The sequence below is a fragment of the Lissotriton helveticus genome, chromosome 6, assembly GCF_964261635.1.
Source record: "Lissotriton helveticus chromosome 6, aLisHel1.1, whole genome shotgun sequence".
NCBI lineage: Eukaryota > Metazoa > Chordata > Amphibia > Caudata > Salamandridae > Lissotriton > Lissotriton helveticus.
The window spans coordinates 2,016,502,080-2,016,520,449 of record NC_136067.1 but is presented as its reverse complement, the minus strand read 5'-3'; the positions used below and the strand labels follow the sequence as shown (position 1 = coordinate 2,016,520,449).

Genomic DNA, 18,370 nt, shown 5'->3' with positions numbered 1-18,370 from the left:
CAATATTCACCAATGCACTGTCTACACTTAAACCTTGCGATTTATGGATTGTCACCGCATATGCCAAGCAAACAGGAAACTGCTTACGGCGAACATATAAGTCTTTTACAAGCAAAAATCTAGCAGAACAACGACCAATTAGCTGTACTTCCTCAATGCCATCAAATTTAATTTTTAAAAATTCAATTCCATTTCTATTTCTGTATTTTACAAAATCAACAACATTACCCATTGATCCATTTACCAGACCTCTTTCAACATGTAAATTCCTTCTTAAAATTATACGGCAGTTCAAGCACACATTCAGAGTCTTTTCAAAACCTGCAGTTTTAGATATACTCTTCTCTAATGAATCCAATTTTTTTTCAGATTCTCAGACAAAATAATTGTTGATCCCATATGCTCTACTCTGTCAATAGCTTCCAGTTTCACAATCTCTTGCTTTTCTAAATGCAACATTTTGTTGTTGAATTTGGCACATTCTGCAAGAGTTGGCATCAAACATATTCCAGATTTCTTCTCAGTAATTTTCTGAAAAATATTCTCAGGCACAACATCTTGTTCTGGATATAAATTTGACAGTAATCGTGCATGTAAAGCTTCTTTCCCATGCTCGGTCACTTTTCCAATTCTAACATCTTGTAGAATAGTCTTGTAAACTTCATCCTTCGCCTGACGCATATTTTCATGCAGTTCAGCATAATTGAAGTTTAACCATATATTGACGTTGCCAATGCTGCCTAGGCACTTCCTGGTATCTTCATGCGTGAGCATTTTGAACACAGGTTGCCCTTTCACTGGTGTCAGCTGCAGAAGATCTCCGAAAACAATGATGTGTTTGCCACCAAATAACACATCATACTCTGTTTTGAGAACTTCTTGCATTCTCAAATGCACAAAGGCAAGCATGACATTGGAAACCATGCTTACTTCGTCAATGATAAGAAGTTTCATTTTCCTCCAGATTCTTGAAACTTCAAAACAAGCATCTCCAGATAGCTTGTGATATTGTAATTTGTTGTCATGCTCCACTGGCAGCATCAGTAAACGATGTAAAGTAATCCCTTTAATGTTATGTGCTGCCAGTCCAGTTGGAGCGGTGACAACACAAGACAGCGATGACTCTGTCCTTTCCTGCAAATAACATGAAATTGCTTTAATAAGGAAACTTTTTCCAGTTCCCGCTTCTCCACTCACGTACAGTCGGACAGGCTTCAACGACGTACATGAGCACTCTTTCTTGTCATGACTTAATCCATGATCAATTTGCATGGTAACTTCGTCATATATTTTCCTCTGCTCAACGTTGAGTTGTCTTTCCAACTCTTCTAAGTTAACCGCATCCTCCTGAGCATGTGCCATGGCTCTTTCCACTTCATTCATAGCAGTGGCAGCTTCATTTTCGATAACAGGTCCTCCTAGTGGATCCTGACTCAATGAAGCAGAACTCTGACTGTCCTGAGAACTGTCTCTGGCAATCTCGGCTGCAATCATTGCTTCCTGTTCAATTTCCGCATTCAACATTTCTACATATTTGGGAAAAGCAGGACATTCTATGGTCTCCTTGGCGGCATTGAAAGAGTCTTCGTAACAGAGAAAATCTCCAAGCAGTTCCTCTTCTGCACGCCAAGGCTTGAAAAGTTGCAAAAGTGCTAAATAGAAAAACTCCTTTTTTTCAGGAGATTCGCCACTCAATTTTCGATGGTTTACCAAGTGTCATTTTCTTTGCTTGACCAGACATCCCTCACTTCCTATTACAGCATACACTCCTTTCTCAGTATCTTCTTTGATGTTCCTCTTGAATATGTAATTTTGAAGAACCTCATACAGACAAACATTCTCGAGGTGAATGCTTCGATTTGGATAATATGTATCCAAAATGTTGGTCTTCAAAATGTCGGTACTGTTTGGCTCCTTTTCCGCCAAATACTCAATTTCCCGCACAGGTTTGAGAACTCGATTACGCGTTGCAGCAAGACCAAGACTCGCCCAAACGATACTCCTGGACTTGGCATAGAGACTTGCTGAAGACAACCGGTCAGAACATTCGTACTCTCCAATTTCTCGATGCGACAACATCTTCAGACTGAAACTGTACAACTTCTTGCTGAGGCTCTTTTCATGGGAAATGTCCTCCCACATATCCTTCAATTCTGTCTTCTCTTTTTTGGTGATGTAAGACGTCACATACCGAGCCACAGCCATACAGTTATCAGCCACAAACTGTATATCCATGTTAGCATTCCACATGGACAAAATCACCCGGTTGTAGTCGTTGATGTACTTGGACTCTTCGTTCCTCTTCAAATTGTATGTGTTTTTAGGTGATTTCTTCATCACATTATGTCACAGCGAAGACATCAAACTGTTTACTCTTCCTTTAGAAATCACCGGTCGTGGAAAGCCGAAACGACAATGGTGTAGAACTTGTCCTTGTTTCGGAATTTACGACGACAGTACTTTCCACATCGATGGCTTTGGAAACGCAGAACTTTTTCTCTTAGGCTTTTCTTCTCCTTTGCGTTTGGAACAGCACACGTAGAATACTGTTGTATAAAACTCATCACTGAGTCTTCTGGATCCGTTCCAAATTTAGGTGCATCCTTGATCCACAGCAACATATGTATATGAGGAGCACCTCTTGCTTGGTACTCCTTTCTCCAGAAGAAATCCAACACCTCTCCAAGAGGTGGATTCTTCTTATTCATGATGAAAGACATCATAGCTTCAAATCTATGATTGAAGTACCTACATACATTGACTGGATCCAAAGAGCACAGTTCTCCGGGTGTCTTGAATTCGATGTTTTCTACGTTAGCATTTGCCTCTCGTAGAAATTCAAGTAAGTCTTCCCAGCCATACTCGGCACAGCTCAGAGTGAGGAACCATGTGGGAGTTCCTAAGTTCCTCAGCATACATTTTAAATCACCATGACGACGGTACCAGTACTCATTAGTACCACGCTGACACGCCATGAGATTAATCAGGTGAGAATCCAAAATACTGTCTTGGACATTGACTTTATCCATAAAGTCACTTGCCGAGATGTTTTGCATGTGTATACCACTTTTCAAGATGTGGTTCACTGCATATGACAGTCCAGACAGATCGCTTTCAAACAGGAGATGAAACAAATAAGGAATGCATTGTCGAAACCTAGCATCTCCTGCATACAATCGCAAAGTCTGGTATTCAGAAGCAGGAATTTGATGAGGTCGCTCATCATATCTTCCTCCCTGACCTGTTGGAAAAAGCTGTGGGAAACACCGAGCTTCCAAACTTTCCTCCCAAACACTAATGGGACTCCCTTTGGCTTGTTTCATTTGAAACAACTCAATAGCATTCCCCATGACTTCCTTGGAATGCAAAGGATGAACACTATAATGTTCATATATTTCTTCACTAGTAGAGGGTTCTACTTTCTCAATTTGACCAGCACACAAATCGCTATCCTCTTCCTCACTTACTTCCTCTTCTGCAACATATACATTCTTATAGTATTTATTATTTTTTTTCAAATACAATGTTGCCTTTTTAACTTTCCTAACATCCACTAAATCTTGCCATATTTTCTTATTCTTTGTCGGAACCCCATTAACTAAGATAACCAGAGGTTCCTCTTCCACTTTTTCTACTCCAATTGTGTTAATGTTTTTCTTCAAATCTAGAGGCAAATAAACAACTCTTCCCTTTAATCCTCTCTGTAAATATGATGGAGGCAATTTCCCTGTCTTTGGCTCCATTCTTACAATAGCCTGAAAGGGATGGATACTTTGAATCAAAATAGATTCATAAGTATTTAAATCCTACAATTCAGAAGGAATCTCAACCAATTCCAGATTATTATGAACTGCTCTAGCAGGCATCTGGTTTTGATTTAATTTGCAACAACAATAAGTACACACACATTGATCCAATCCCAAATCAAAACAATTTTCTGCCATCAAGTATGTTGCGAAATCCTTCCATTCACTATTATTTTCCCTTTCACTTTTTGCATATAAATCCACTAACTTAGTCTGATTCTTATAATAAGTGCGTCGACAACACACACAAGTGAAATTTGGCCTCTCACTTGATTTGACCTGAAACGTCGCAATTTCCCTCTGGAAATTATCTGTACTGGAAACCTGTACACTATCTTCCACATTACCCGCTTCTTCTTGGTCAATTTCAACATTCTCCTCTTTACTTCCAAAGTAACAAAATTCAATTCCATCACATATATTCTTCACATCTATTTCAGAACCATGCAAAAGAGCAGCGCATAATTGTTTAAGCATAATTGCTGGACTCTTAGCATAATACAACATTCTAACTAATTTCCTCACTTTATTATGATGCACTGCTAGCATCCTGAAATGATGAAAAACACTCTGGCATACTCTCCTGGAAAGACAAGCCAGTGAATGACCATGCAAACCTGTCACTTCTCTCACTCTGCAAGGATCTAATTCTTGCAACAACCTCATTTTCTGCTTCAAACTTTTCTTATTAAATAACCGTACAAAATCACAAAGCAAATTGATGGAATCCTGTCGCACACTGCAAATACTACTACACTTCCAGGTGTACACAGGACCCTTAGCACGTCTTCCTAAAACCTCATTACCTAACACCTCTTCTGCCTCTGTTGTCACAAGTTTTTCTTTTTCAACTGGACAACCATCTTTCACTTCATAAGCACGACCACTGGTGTCAACTGCATGCACCAAATCATTATCCTGGAAATAACTCTCCTCATTAAAAAATGCCTCACAGCTTGAACTATGCATCCATTCTCCAGAAAAAACTTCACAAAAATTACTACGATTAACTATTCTCTTCCATCTACTATTTCTTTTGAAATCATAAATTGCCTTGTTTAGCTTCCTAATTCTATTGATTATCAAAATAAATAACTTACGTTTAATTTCAAATGCCTGATCAATAACTTTCTCAACTTTTTTTTTCTCTTATAAAAAAACACTTTCTGTTGACCTTTCTTAATATTTTTTAACAAATTGCCAATTATCCTGTTGCGGAACATTCGTTTACGAATGTCCCTAAACTGTTGTTTCTTTCTACTATCATGCACAGAGTTATCTCTTGCTCTAGCAGTAACATTTTTCATTGGCCTTTCCTTTCCGTTTGAATTGCTTCTCTTTTTCTGGACTGAAACATTTTCTGTAGTAATATTTTTTTTACTACAGATATTTCTTATGAATGTTTTTGTACTCTTACCCGGTGCTTTCTTGGTGACTTGACAAATCTTTTTGTTAGAGGACTGCTGCTTTTTTTCATTAACCTGCTTTCTTTGACGTTTTGCAGCCTTTCTCACTCTTTCTTTGGTTGGCATGCTGAAATCTTGAAATGATCTGCAGTTGAATCTGTGGTAAAATGTAATAAAAAATGTTATTAACCACTATTACCCAACAGTAAATCAATAACAGTAATCAAAAACTTAAAACACTACTTGACATTTTTACATAGAAGATTTTTTAGTGCTTGGCAAATTTAGAATACAGAAATAGCAAAAAAGAAATGGAATTTATATTCATGTTACCTGTGCTATTTTATATGTGAATCTGATCTAATTTTATGAGCATATTTTAATATTTTATTGAAGACACTACACATAACCTGTTTTTGAAGGTGTCTTTATTTTTAAATTAAACGGTTGACATTTTTACTTTTTATTTATTATACATTTTTTAAATAAATGTTTATAGTTCCATAGGCTCAAGCACGTCAGCTTCCCATCCTATGTCATATAATTCGGACAAATCTGCATCCTCATCACGTTCTTCTTCATCCTCAGGATTTAAATCATCCAAGGGATCAACATCCACTGATGTTTCAATTACGAGTTCAATGATGAGGTCAAAATCAACTGATTGCTGATTGTCGCTCATGTTGATGTTGTCTTTATCTTTAAAGAAAGATAACAACAATGAGATGTTGCAGAGTAAGAGACAAATCTCAGAGATTATAATAGTAAAATTGTTTAACAAGAGTAACATTTTGCAGCTATTATATAGCCATGTCCAACGATGCTGAGCAGGTGAAGCCTATGTCTAATTTTTCAGTGAACAGGACTCATCTCTTCTTAACCTTGGATAAGCCTCACCGACTCTGTGTCCCCTGCACATACTTAAATGTAAAGGGGCAGATTTATGTTAAATGGCACATCCCCAGGCATGCACCAGTTAACGTGCACTGCTGCTCTGCCACTCATGGTGTGCCGCATTTACAATCAGATAGGAGAAAGCTACGTCAAAACCCTGCGCCTGCTTGAAGCAGGCATAGGTCTTGACGCAACATTGTGGAGATGGGGCACCCCTGAGCCTTGCTGGAGCTGCATCACACTTGCGATACAACTCCAGCAATGCGCCACCTTTACGGCACAGATGCGTCACGCATCTGTGCCATTTTTGCCCCATGCTGCGCCGCATTGTAAATGCAGCACACCATGGGTGGCGGAACAGCAGCGCAGGATGACTGGCACATCCCTGGTGATGCGCCAGTCATCATAAATCTATCCCTAAGCTTCTTATCTTGTTAGAGATGAACCGCCATATGTATCATCAAACTATTTTGCATTTCCTAAATAGCGAATTTTAAGGGATAAATAGCAATTCTTTACCATTCCTAATTTGCGATGAGCAAATTGCTAATTGCAAATTACCCATTCATTTCCATGGGCCAGGAGGCCCATAGGAATGAAGGTGCAATTTGCGATTAGCAATTAGCTCATCGCAAATTAGGAATTTTTCCAAAGGTGCAGGGGTGTCTCAAGAACACCCTGCTGCACCCCTGAAAAAGAAATTTGGGGACATATGGCGCACATACATGCCCTAAGGGCATGTATGGGCGTCATATGGCACCTTTTGTTTTTTGGAAAAAAAGCTTTTTGAAAAGAATTCGCAAATTACCACCAACTAGAAGTTGGTGGTAGTTTGCAAATCCTTAATGGCATTTTTTGCATATTTTTTGTTTGATACATTGCATTTAAGGAATCGCAAAATTTGCAAATCCTTCAGTACAATCGCAAAATAAGGAATAGCAATTTTTGCTATTCCTTATTTTGCATCAAACTTGTTTGATACATACCATTTGTCTAATTAGCATTCGCAAAGGCCGAAATTCGCAGAATTTTGACCTTTGCGAATGCTAATTAGCTTGATACATATGGCCCCAAGTGAGGCCTGTCTTGCAACATGGTGCATCTTTTGCATTACTGCTGCATCGGTTTCATGTGGCACGTTTTTTTTTACACCATGACACATCTGCCTAAATGCATCAATTTGTAATTTTGTCGCCTCATAGCAAATCTTTTGCACCGCCGCTGCATCCGAAAAGTGACGCACAGTGGCGCAAAAGAGGCATACACCTATCATAAATCTGTCCCTAGCATTTTAAATGATTAATTCAGGATGACGATAAGGTGTGGCCTATCCAGAGGTTTGTTTAAGGTGAGGCCTACTCAGGATTGCAGATTAAAGTTACGCTTGATGAAGAATACAGAGGAGATAATACATGTAAAGGCCTACCAATGAAGTAAGTAATGTCCACTTTATTGCGTCAGTCATCATAAATGTATCCCTAAGCTTCTTATCTTGTTACAGATGAACCGCCATATGTATCATCAAACTATTTTGCATTTCCTAAATAGCGAATTTTAAGGAATAAATAGCGATTCTTTACCATTCCTAATTTGCAATGAGCAAATTGCTAATTGCAAATTACCCATTCATTTCCATGGGCCAGGAGGCCCATAGGAATGAAGGTGCAATTTGCGATTAGCAATTAGCTCATCGCAAATTAGGAATTTTTCCAAGGGTGCAGGGGTGTCTCAAGAACACCCTGCTGCAGCCCCTGAAAAAGAAATTTGGGGGCATATGGTGCACATACATGCCCTAAGGGCATGTATGGGCGTCATATGGCACCTTTTGTTTTTTGGAAAAAAAGCTTTTTGAAAAGAATTCGCAAATTACCACCAACTAGAAGTTGGTGGTAATTTGCAAATCCTTAATGGCATTTTTTGCATATTTTTTGTTTGATACATTGCATTTAAGGAATCGCAAAATTTGCAAATCCTTCAGTGCAATCGCAAAATAAGGAATAGCAAATTTTGCTATTCCTTATTTTGCATCAAACTTGTTTGATACATACCATTTGTCTAATTAGCATTCGCAAAGGCTGAAATTCACAGAATTTTGGCCTTTGCGAATGCTAATTAGCTTGAAACATATGGCCCCAAGTGAGGCCTCTCTTGCAACATGGTGCATCTTTTGCATCACTGCTGCATCGGTTTCATGTGGCACGGTTTTTTTACACCATGACACATCTGCCTAAATGCATCAATTTGTAATTTTGTCGCATCATAGCAAATCTTTTTCACCGCCGCTGCATCAGAAAAGTGACGCACAGTGGCGCAAAAGAGGCATACACCTATCATAAATCTGTCCCTAGCATTTTAAATGATTAATTCAGGATGACGATAAGGTGTGGCCTATCCAGAGGTTTGTTTAAGGTGAGGCCTACTCAGGATTGCAGATCAAAGTTACACTTGATGAACAATACAGAGGAGATAATACATGTAAAGGCCTACCAATGAAGTAAGTTATGTCCACTTCATTGTGCCAGTCATCATAAATCTATCCCTATGCTTCTTATCTTGTTAGAGATGAACTGCCATATGTATCATCAAACTATTTTGCATTTCCTAAATAGCGAATTTTAAGGAATAAATAGCGATTCTTTACCATTCCTAATTTGCAATGAACAAATTGCTAATTGCAAATTACTCATTCATTTCCATGGGCCAGGAGGCCCATAGGAATGAAGGTGCAATTTTCGATTAGCAATTAGCTCATCGCAAATTAGGAATTTTTCCAAGGGTGCATGGGTGTCTCAAGAACACCCTGCTGCACCCCCTGAAAAAGAAATTTGGGGGCATATGGCGCACATACATGCCCTAAGGGCATGTATGGGCGTCATATGTCACCTTTTGTTTTTTGGAAAAAAAAGCTTTTTGAAAAGAATTCGCAAATTACCACCAACTAGAAGTTGGTGGTAATTTGCAAATCCTTAATGGCATTTTTTGCATATTTTTTGTTTGATACATTGCATTTAAGAAATCACAAAATTTGCAAATCCTTCAGTGCAATCGCAAAATAAAGAATAACAAATTTTGCTATTCCTTATTTTGCATCAAACTTGTTTGATACATACCATTTGTCTAATTAGCATTCGCAAAGGCCGAAATTCACAGAACTTCGGCCTTTGCAAAAGCTAATTAGCTTCATACATATGGCCCCAAGTGAGGCCTGTCTTGCAACATGGTGCATCTTTTGCATCACTGCTGCATCAGTTTCATGTGGCACGGTGTTTTTTACACCATGACACATCTGCCTAAATGCATCAATTTGTAATTTTGTCGCCTCATAGCAAATCTTTTGCACCGCCGCTGCATCACAAAAGTGACGCACAGTGGCGCAAAAGAGGCATACACCTATCATAAATCTGTCCCTAGCATTTTAAATGATTAATTCAGGATGACGATAAGGTGTGCCCTATCCAGAGGTTTGTTTAAGGTGAGGCCTACTCAGGATTGCAGATGAAAGTTACGCTTGATGAAGAATACAGAGGAGATAATACATGTAAAGCTCTACCAATGAAGTAAGTGATGTCCACTTCATTGCGCCAGTCATCATAAATGTATCCCTAAGCTTCTTATCTTGTTAGAGATGAACCGCCATATGTATCATCAAACTATTTTGCATTGCCAAAATAGCGAATTTTAAGGAATAAATAGCGATTCTTTACCATTCCTAATTTGCGATGAGCAAATTGCTAATTGCAAATTACCCATTCATTTCCATGGGCCAGGAGGCCCATAGGAATGAAGGTGCAATTTGCGATTAGCAATTAGCTCATCGCAAATTAGGAATTTTTCCAAAGGTGCAGGGGTGTCTCAAGAACACCCTGCTGCACCCCTGAAAAAGAAATTTGGGGGCATATGGCACACATAAATTTTAACAACATTCCTTTACCTCAAAAACGATTTTCAAGTCATAATTTGAAAACACTGCCCACGGGGAAATGACTTAAAATGTCCTTAAGACACATGAAAGTGTTTTTTTAAAGCCTTTGCAAGTTTTTGGGTCACTTTTAACATGGCTATGTAACTCAAACAGTCAAAATCTAAATTTACCATGCACAGGTGGGACCATATTTACAAGGAATGTGCCCCACGGGGAAAGGTATTTTAATGTAATATGGGAAAAATGACATCAGAGACACTGAAATGCCTTATAAAGAAGCATACACCATTATATCCTTGTCATAAATTTACAAACCATTCCTTTTCCCCAAAAACGATTTTCAAATCATAATTTGAAAACACTGCACATGGGGAAATGACTTAAAATGTCCTTAAGACACATGAAAGCGTTTTTTGATTGCCTTTCCAGCATGGTTGGGTCACTTTTAACATGGCTATGTAACACAAACATCCAAAATCTAAATTTGCCATGCAGAGGTGGGAGCATATTTACAAGGAATGTGCCCCACGGAGAAAGGTCTTTTAATGTAATATGGGAAAAATGACATCAGAGACACTGAAATGCCTTATAAAGAAGCATACACCATTATGTCCTTGTCATAAATTTAAAAACCATTCCTTTTCCCCAAAAACGATTTTCAAATCATAATTTCAAAACACTGCACATGGAGAAATGACTTAAAATGTCCTTAAGACACATAAAAGCGTTTTTTGATTGCCTTTGCAACATGTTTGTGTCACTTTTAACATGGCTATGTAACTCAAACAGTCAAAATCTAAATTTACCATGCACAGGTGGGACCATATTTACAAGGAATGTGCCCCACGGGGAAAGGTCTTTTAATGTAATATGGGAAAAATGACATCAGAGACACTGAAATGCCTTATAAAGAAGCATACATCATTATATCCTTGTCATAAATTTACAAACCATTCCTTTTCCCCAAAAACGATTTTCAAATCATAATTTGAAAACACTGCACATGGGGAAATGACTTAAAATGTCCTTAAGACACATGAAAGCGTTTTTTGATTGCCTTTCCAGCATGGTTGGGTCACTTTTAACATGGCTATGTAACACAAACATTCAAAATCTAAATTTGCCATGCAGAGGTGGGAGCATATTTACAAGGAATGTGCCCCACGGAGAAAGGTCTTTTAATGTAATATGGGAAAAATGACATCAGAGACACTGAAATGCCTTATAAAGAAGCATACACCATTATGTCCTTGTCATAAATTTAAAAACCATTCCTTTTCCCCAAAAACGATTTTCAAATCATAATTTCAAAACACTGCACATGGAGAAATGACTTAAAATGTCCTTAAGACACATAAAAGCGTTTTTTGATTGCCTTTGCAGCATGTTTGTGTCACTTTTAACATGGCTATGTAACGCAAACATTCAAAATCTAAATTTGCCATGCACAGGTGGGAGCATATTTACAAGCAATTTGCTCCACAGAGAAAGGTCTTACATTAAAATGGGAAAAATAACATCAGAGACACTCAATTGCCTTATAATGAAGCATACACCATTATGTCCTTGTCATAAATATTATAACCATTCATTTTCCTCAAAAATGATTTTCAAGTCATAATTTGAAAAGACTCCACAGCTCCTATGCACAATAACACCCTGTCAGTACTAATACTTCACATTTTCTCCAATTACATTTTCTCAAAGAAACAAAATCTATTTGTAAAACACTTGAGACAAAGCAACATTTGAAGAACACAACTTTCTTCATAATTTTCTCCTTAAAGCACACTATTCTCTATCTAAATTAAAGAAATCTTTTCTCACCTTAGCAAATACTTTGAGTTTCAAAACAGTCTCAGAAACACACCAATTTGTCTTCAGCAGAGCAAAAGGTATGCACTCCAGAGTCTGCAGCTATCAAAAGCACAGAAATGCTGTAATTCTTCACACATATCTCTCATGTCACCCAATCAAAACTCTTCCCTCACTTTTTTTCAAATGAAAACCCTTCCCCCCTCTGCCCTTTCTGCCTTCTTTGCATGGCAACCACGTCTTGGAAGACCTCTGGTGTTTGCAAGTTCACACAACAATGTTGCAATTGAACTCTGAACTCTCAGTGCACCTCATATCCAGTGCATTCTTTCATTTAATGATTTTTTCTTGACCACTCAAAATACATCTTTCAAACAACTCATCCATGCACCCTAACTTTCTGTTTTCAGCAATTAAAATCCACCAATCACTGTTACTGCTTCATTAACACAGAAACTCCACAGTTTTTTTCATTTTAAACTCTTATTTTTTCAACTGCCATTTCATTGCCACACTTCATCTGACTGCAGGAGAACCTTCTCTCACCATGTTTTCTGTCTGGATTGTTGGACATAGTTACATCTATTGGGCTCAGAGGTATGCTGAGAACAGGAATTTACCTAACCTCAATTTACAAGATGTGGAAATTAAGTGGTTTGGCCACAGAGGATTAAAATGTCACCAATTGATACCATTGGTGAAAACCTTTATGCATTTGCCAAAACCTGACCTGTTAATTGTGCACTGTGGAGGTAATGATTTGGGCACTTTGACTGGGGTAGGTCTGGAAATGCTTTTAAAGGACACCTTTGAGCAATTGATGGCACTTTTTCCTCAGACTGCCTTGGTATATTCAAATATATGCCAAAGACAGAAATGGAGGTGGTCAAACCAATTTTGTCCACAAATTGAGAAGTCGAGGAAGCATGTAAACAAATCTGTTTCAGCTTACATGAGAGACCATGGAATGGGCTCCCTGTACAACAATAACTTGGATTACTACATGCAAGATATCTACAGAGGAGATGGAGTTCACTTCTCAGATGAGGGCAACAGAATTTTCATTCTGAATTTAAGACTGTGCATTGGTACCTACTTATAAGTACCTAAATGTACCATAAACCCAAAAGCTCTTCTCAGAGCTACCCTACATCTGATCACTCACAATTATTATTTTACTCTAACATTTTTCACTAATTTTCAACAAAGTACGCTCCCTGGGGCGCTACCCGGTACGCGAACCGGGAGCTAACCTCGCTAAATTTTAAAAAAAATGTTTTTTTTTCGCACATATGGGCCTCCTCAGCCACCCTCAGAAAACCTAGGGGGTCAAGATAAGTCTACCGTGCCCCCTTCTACCCATGCTGAACATTATTTACCCTCCATCTTGTATCTTAATTCGACCGAAACACAAAATGGTGGACTCCCGTAACGCTTAAGGTTCGCGAACCGGGGCGCTCGCCAGTTCGCGTACCGGGTCGCTCCCTGGGAAGCGCACCATCAAAAAAGGTGGGAAAGTAGTTTACAGAAAAGCAACTGGAGACAATTTCACCAAATATAGATTAGCTCATACTACATACCAATGCCTACCATTTTCACAAATTTGATTGAAATTCCATTTAACCATTTAGCCTGTAGACCTCTCTAAATACCCTGAGGTAAATTACTTCACAAAACACATCTGAAGTGTTGGAATTGACAACCAATTAAAATGTTACTTTCATTTTCTACTTTTTTTACCTGACATTTGATTGGCTATGTACCTGAATATATATAAAGGAAGAGAGAGAAACACAGCCATTTTGACTACTACTTCCTGAACTACATTGCAAGATCATTTTCACTCACAACTTAAACTTGTTTTTAGAAGGTGAGATATTATTTTATAAATTTGAAAACATTTTCAGATAGTTATATACTATCCCTCTGTAAGAGTTAGACATTGAGAAAGGCTTCTTTATTATAATTATGGATTGATTTAGGTTTCTGTGGTATAATTATGAATTTACTTAGGCTTCTTCACAGGCACTTTTTAATAGTACTACTTCACGCCTGAAACCATACAGTGCCCATAGATTACTTCTCTGTTATAAACTCACATGTACCTGTCTGAACTTAAACCCAACAGTGCCCTATCTCTACTGATATATGTATTTTTTATGCAAATTATAGCAATAAAATGGAAGGTGAGCAGAATGTTTCCTTCGAAATTGTTCTGGAGAACAACACAGAAAAAGATATTGAGGACAATGATGACTCAGATTTCATGGATGAATCACGGGACCATGAATTAGTTCAATGTGTAGAATCTGTGGATCATTTACTTCATTATGATGACGGTCAAATGTGGGAACTTATGTTCACTCAACAAGAGGACATATCGGACAGTCAAATGCTAGACGTTCTATTAAATTTTGAAAAACAATCCGAAAAATAAAATTGTATGTAATATTAAAAAATTGTTTGAGTCTTTAATCATTTTTATATGTAATTCATAAACTAGTTAAATGTTAGAAATGTTATTAAATTTTCAAACACAATCACAATAATAAATAATTGCTTAAAAAATAAAAAAATTAAAAAATAATCAACAAAACCAACAATCAATTAACATACAGTATTTGAAAAGTCTATCATTCTATTTTCCTTATAGTACGCTGCCCAGAACGCTTCCCGGTTCGCGAACCGGGCGCTACCCACGCAAAAAAACAAAAACAAAAAAAATTTTTTTTTTGCCCCGCGGGGCCCTTTTAAAGCCTCCACATTAAACCTAGGGGGTCAGGGAGGATCTACTATGCCCCCTTATGGTCATTTCCCCCTTTGTTTTGGCCTCCTCTTGTCTCTCAATCCTACCGAGAGACAAGATGGCGGCCGCTCCGGACTGTTTAGAATGTTGACAGACACCGGAGAGCCAATCAGCTACGCTACGCGAAGTTCCGTTACGCGTAAAGTCCGCGAACCGGAGCGCTGCCCGGTCCGCTGTTACAGATATATATCTTTTTTTGAACGTTAATTTCTCAAAATGCACTGAAGCACATATATTGAGACCTAGCAAAGGCACATCGGGCTACCAGTGTCTACAATTTTGCCAAGTTTTGTGGAAATCCATTCAGCCGTTCGGGCTAAAAGTGAGGCCAACCGCCCTATGGAAAACTCAATGTTAAAAACACGTTTTGGGACCCCCCTTTTTTCTCGGCCCCCCCTTGACAAACCCCCCCCAAATTTCCAGGGGCTGCTCAGAAACAAAATGTTTCATTTTCCAGAAAATGTCAGCCAATTCCATCCACAAACGCCAAAGTTATTAGACATAGAATTTTCAAAAATCCCATAGGGAAAAAATCCTAACTATATATACCTACTGGCGACCGCCAGTAGGTAATATATATATATATATATATATATATATATATATATATATATATATGGGGTTTTTTTCCCCACAAAGTGATCCACGTTAATTTGAAGCACTCCCCAGTGGGTGCTCAGCATAGGGGCCGGATCCTGGCCCTAATTCAATACTCTGAGCAGGCTTTTTGTTTCATGTATTCCTCGTATAACACTCCACTAACAGGTTTCATCCTTCCACTGCTTTTCTCACAGTCAGTGAGTCTTTCTTTACTTACACTTTTTATAGCCCACCTCAGCCTTAAAATATCATTGTGGGAGATGTTGTGTATTACAAACAATTGTTTTCAATACACTACATCTCCCACACTGTCACTTTAAGGTTGAGGTGGGCTATAAAAAGTATAACCACTTACCTTTTTTTGTCCCTCAATATTCTGTCAAGGGTATTACTGTATGTCCATATTCCTAGCCTCAATATTCCGTGGTACAATACTTTCGGAACATGCTGCATTATAATATTTACCGAAGATCAACCTAAATCTAGTCTTTCGGTGTCTAGGAGAGAAACCAGGTGCTTCCTAGGAGAGCACTGTGGAGAGAAAGTCCAAGAGAGATGCAAGTGCTCAAGGACTTAGTCAATGGTCATTTGAAAAGGAAAATATAATATAAAGATAACAATGAAAATACAGCTTTGTACATTGCAAATAAACTCAATAGTTTCTAATAATGGATATTTACATTACCTATCACTGCTAAATCCATGACAAACAGCAGCTTGCAGACAAATGCAGTTGCCAGATCAGCTTTCATTCTGCATATAAAAAAAGAAATGTTTATCAATTTTCATTTCAATGAAACTGGAAAGGAAGCAGAGGGCCACCATGAACATGGAGGAATCTACTGAAACAGAGGACTGGGCAAGATTGGAAAACAAGTGACCCATTTGATTAGGTCACCATTTAAAATGACAACCTCAGATAACTGAAACATGCTTTCCCCTTTCTTTTAGGCCCTGCAGAATTCAGCAGGATTTGCAGAGTTTGAGGAGCAACATATTTCAAAAAGAATTTACATTTACTATAAACAGAATGTGTCAGAGTTTCACCTGTAAATCGCCATCGGTGGAGGTGTAGGTGTCCCCCATATTATTGTAAATAAACTAAAGGTGCTTGTATGTTAACTATGTATCTCAATGCTTTGTCAGCAAGTAGTCCTTGAAGGGTGTTTTTAGAAAGCTCGTGCAGGGTGCAATTCATTCTGAGTTATGCGCTTCACATCAGACAGACTTCTGGCTTCTCACAATTCGAGGACCCCATACAATGCTTAATTTCTGGTCTGAGTAGGTGAGGTTTTAGCTTCAGGTCTCTCTAAGTAATAGTCATTAAATTATACATACTGCGCGCTTCAAGGGGGAGCCATTTTAGAGAAGAAACAAAAAAGGTGATATGGTCTCCTTTAATTATTGGTTAGGAGCTAGCTAAGACCTTTTGATTTTACAAAAATGCTAGCTACTGTCATTGTGAGGGACAAACAGTCCATTGCATTGCGGGTGCGGGAGTAATAGTTAGCTCAACTAACTATAACTGGTAAATTTCAATGCCTTTCTATGAGTGAAATGTCCAACTAACTCTAACGTCCCTGAAACCTATGGTTTTTTCAGTGAATTTGTAAGGTTTTTAAATGCCAATTTCTAACTATAACGCCCCTGACACCTATGTTTTTTTCACGGAATTTCTAAGGTTTTTTAAATTCTAATTTCTAACTATAAGTGCCTGAAACCTATGGCTTTGTTCAGTGAATTTCTAAGGTTTTTTAAATGCTAATTTCTAATTATAATGTTCATTAAACCTATTTTTTATCTTTGTTTTTAAATTATCATCCCATTCTCTACCTGGTCAAAACTGCAAATCTCACAGCTTTTCCATCCATTCATTCCGTCAAACAAATCACCACAAACGAGAGCCACAACTAACGCTAATGATATGCAACGTTAGCATTCATGTGGAAAAAAACTAAAACACCACTTCCCCATATTTTCAACGACCAGAAAAATCTGCAATTCAATCCAAAATCAGGCGATAAGCTGAGTTAGCAGTAAGAAATTAACATCAATCTTTAACTGGTGTAAGGAGGTCGACTATCTGCAGTGTGAATTGGACCCAACTCACAGCCATATCTAAAGACCAACATGTGATACAGCTACTGATCAAGCAGCTCCAACACCCAACAAGGCCACAACACTCAGCGCCACAACCACCAGAACCTTCCCCCGGACCACCCCCTACTACCAATGACGCTGCGCAAAACAGGACAACGGACCTTCCCAAAATGCGCTGGCCCATCAGCCACAAAATCGCTGAATGTTGGGAGATGTGGCAACCAAATATGTGTAAGGGAGGAAAGTCGCCCATCAATAATAATGCACAAAATGCCAAGTGTACCGGTGATGTGCTGCACAGACCTCACTATGCAAAGCACAAACCTCTCAATGTGGAGATATAGTATTGATACTTGTAGTATAGTGCACAGTGGCGCAACCATGTTACCTCAGGCAGTGAGGAAGATCTTGATCATGCATCTGTGTTGTCCCCCCCTGGAAGCGAAAGCGGAGTAGGCTGGTCCAACATACGCCACTACAGCGTGCAAGTAAGAATAAATTGGTCAGGCACTTGGCGTGGTTCACTTGTGGAAGACCAACGAGTCTGCAGAGCAGCGGTCCTCATCCTGCCACCTGCCTGCTGCCTTTACCGCAGGACTCCTCGACACAGGACCCCCACAAACCCAGCAGCACAACACCGCAGACTTATGTCTGTACCGGCTACTGGCTTCGATCTACACTGCGGAGAGCAGGGCTCACAATTCAAATGCAGTGGTAATTGCAGATGACGCACTCCATTTCACAAGTGCAGCCCGCACAGACCACACATGATCACAGACTGCGCACACGCTGTGTGCTTCAGGTGCTACTAACTCCCTGCACCATAAATCATCACCACATGGCTTTATCAAGGTAGAATTTATTAGACAAAAGACATTGCTCCCAGTGCGGCCCGCCGGGACCACGTATCATCGCAGGGTGTACACACGCTGAGTGCTCCAGGTGCCACTAACTGTGCAGCTCAACTCAACACCACACGGCTGTGCCCCCATCCTGACCGCTGCCTCCAGCCTACACTGGA

General features: G+C 38.9%; 1 protein-coding gene across 1 annotated transcript in view; it reads right to left on the bottom strand.

The window, feature by feature from the left end:
* Positions 1–18,370, bottom strand: part of LOC144762000 (fucolectin-like) — an 824,530-nt gene that overhangs the window by 729,506 nt on the left and 76,654 nt on the right. Inside the window, exon 2 of the mRNA XM_078647165.1 lies at positions 15,935–16,002. Coding sequence (XP_078503291.1) covers positions 15,935–16,001 — 67 coding nt within the window. The 5' untranslated portion in view covers position 16,002. The remainder of the gene's footprint in view (positions 1–15,934; positions 16,003–18,370) is intronic.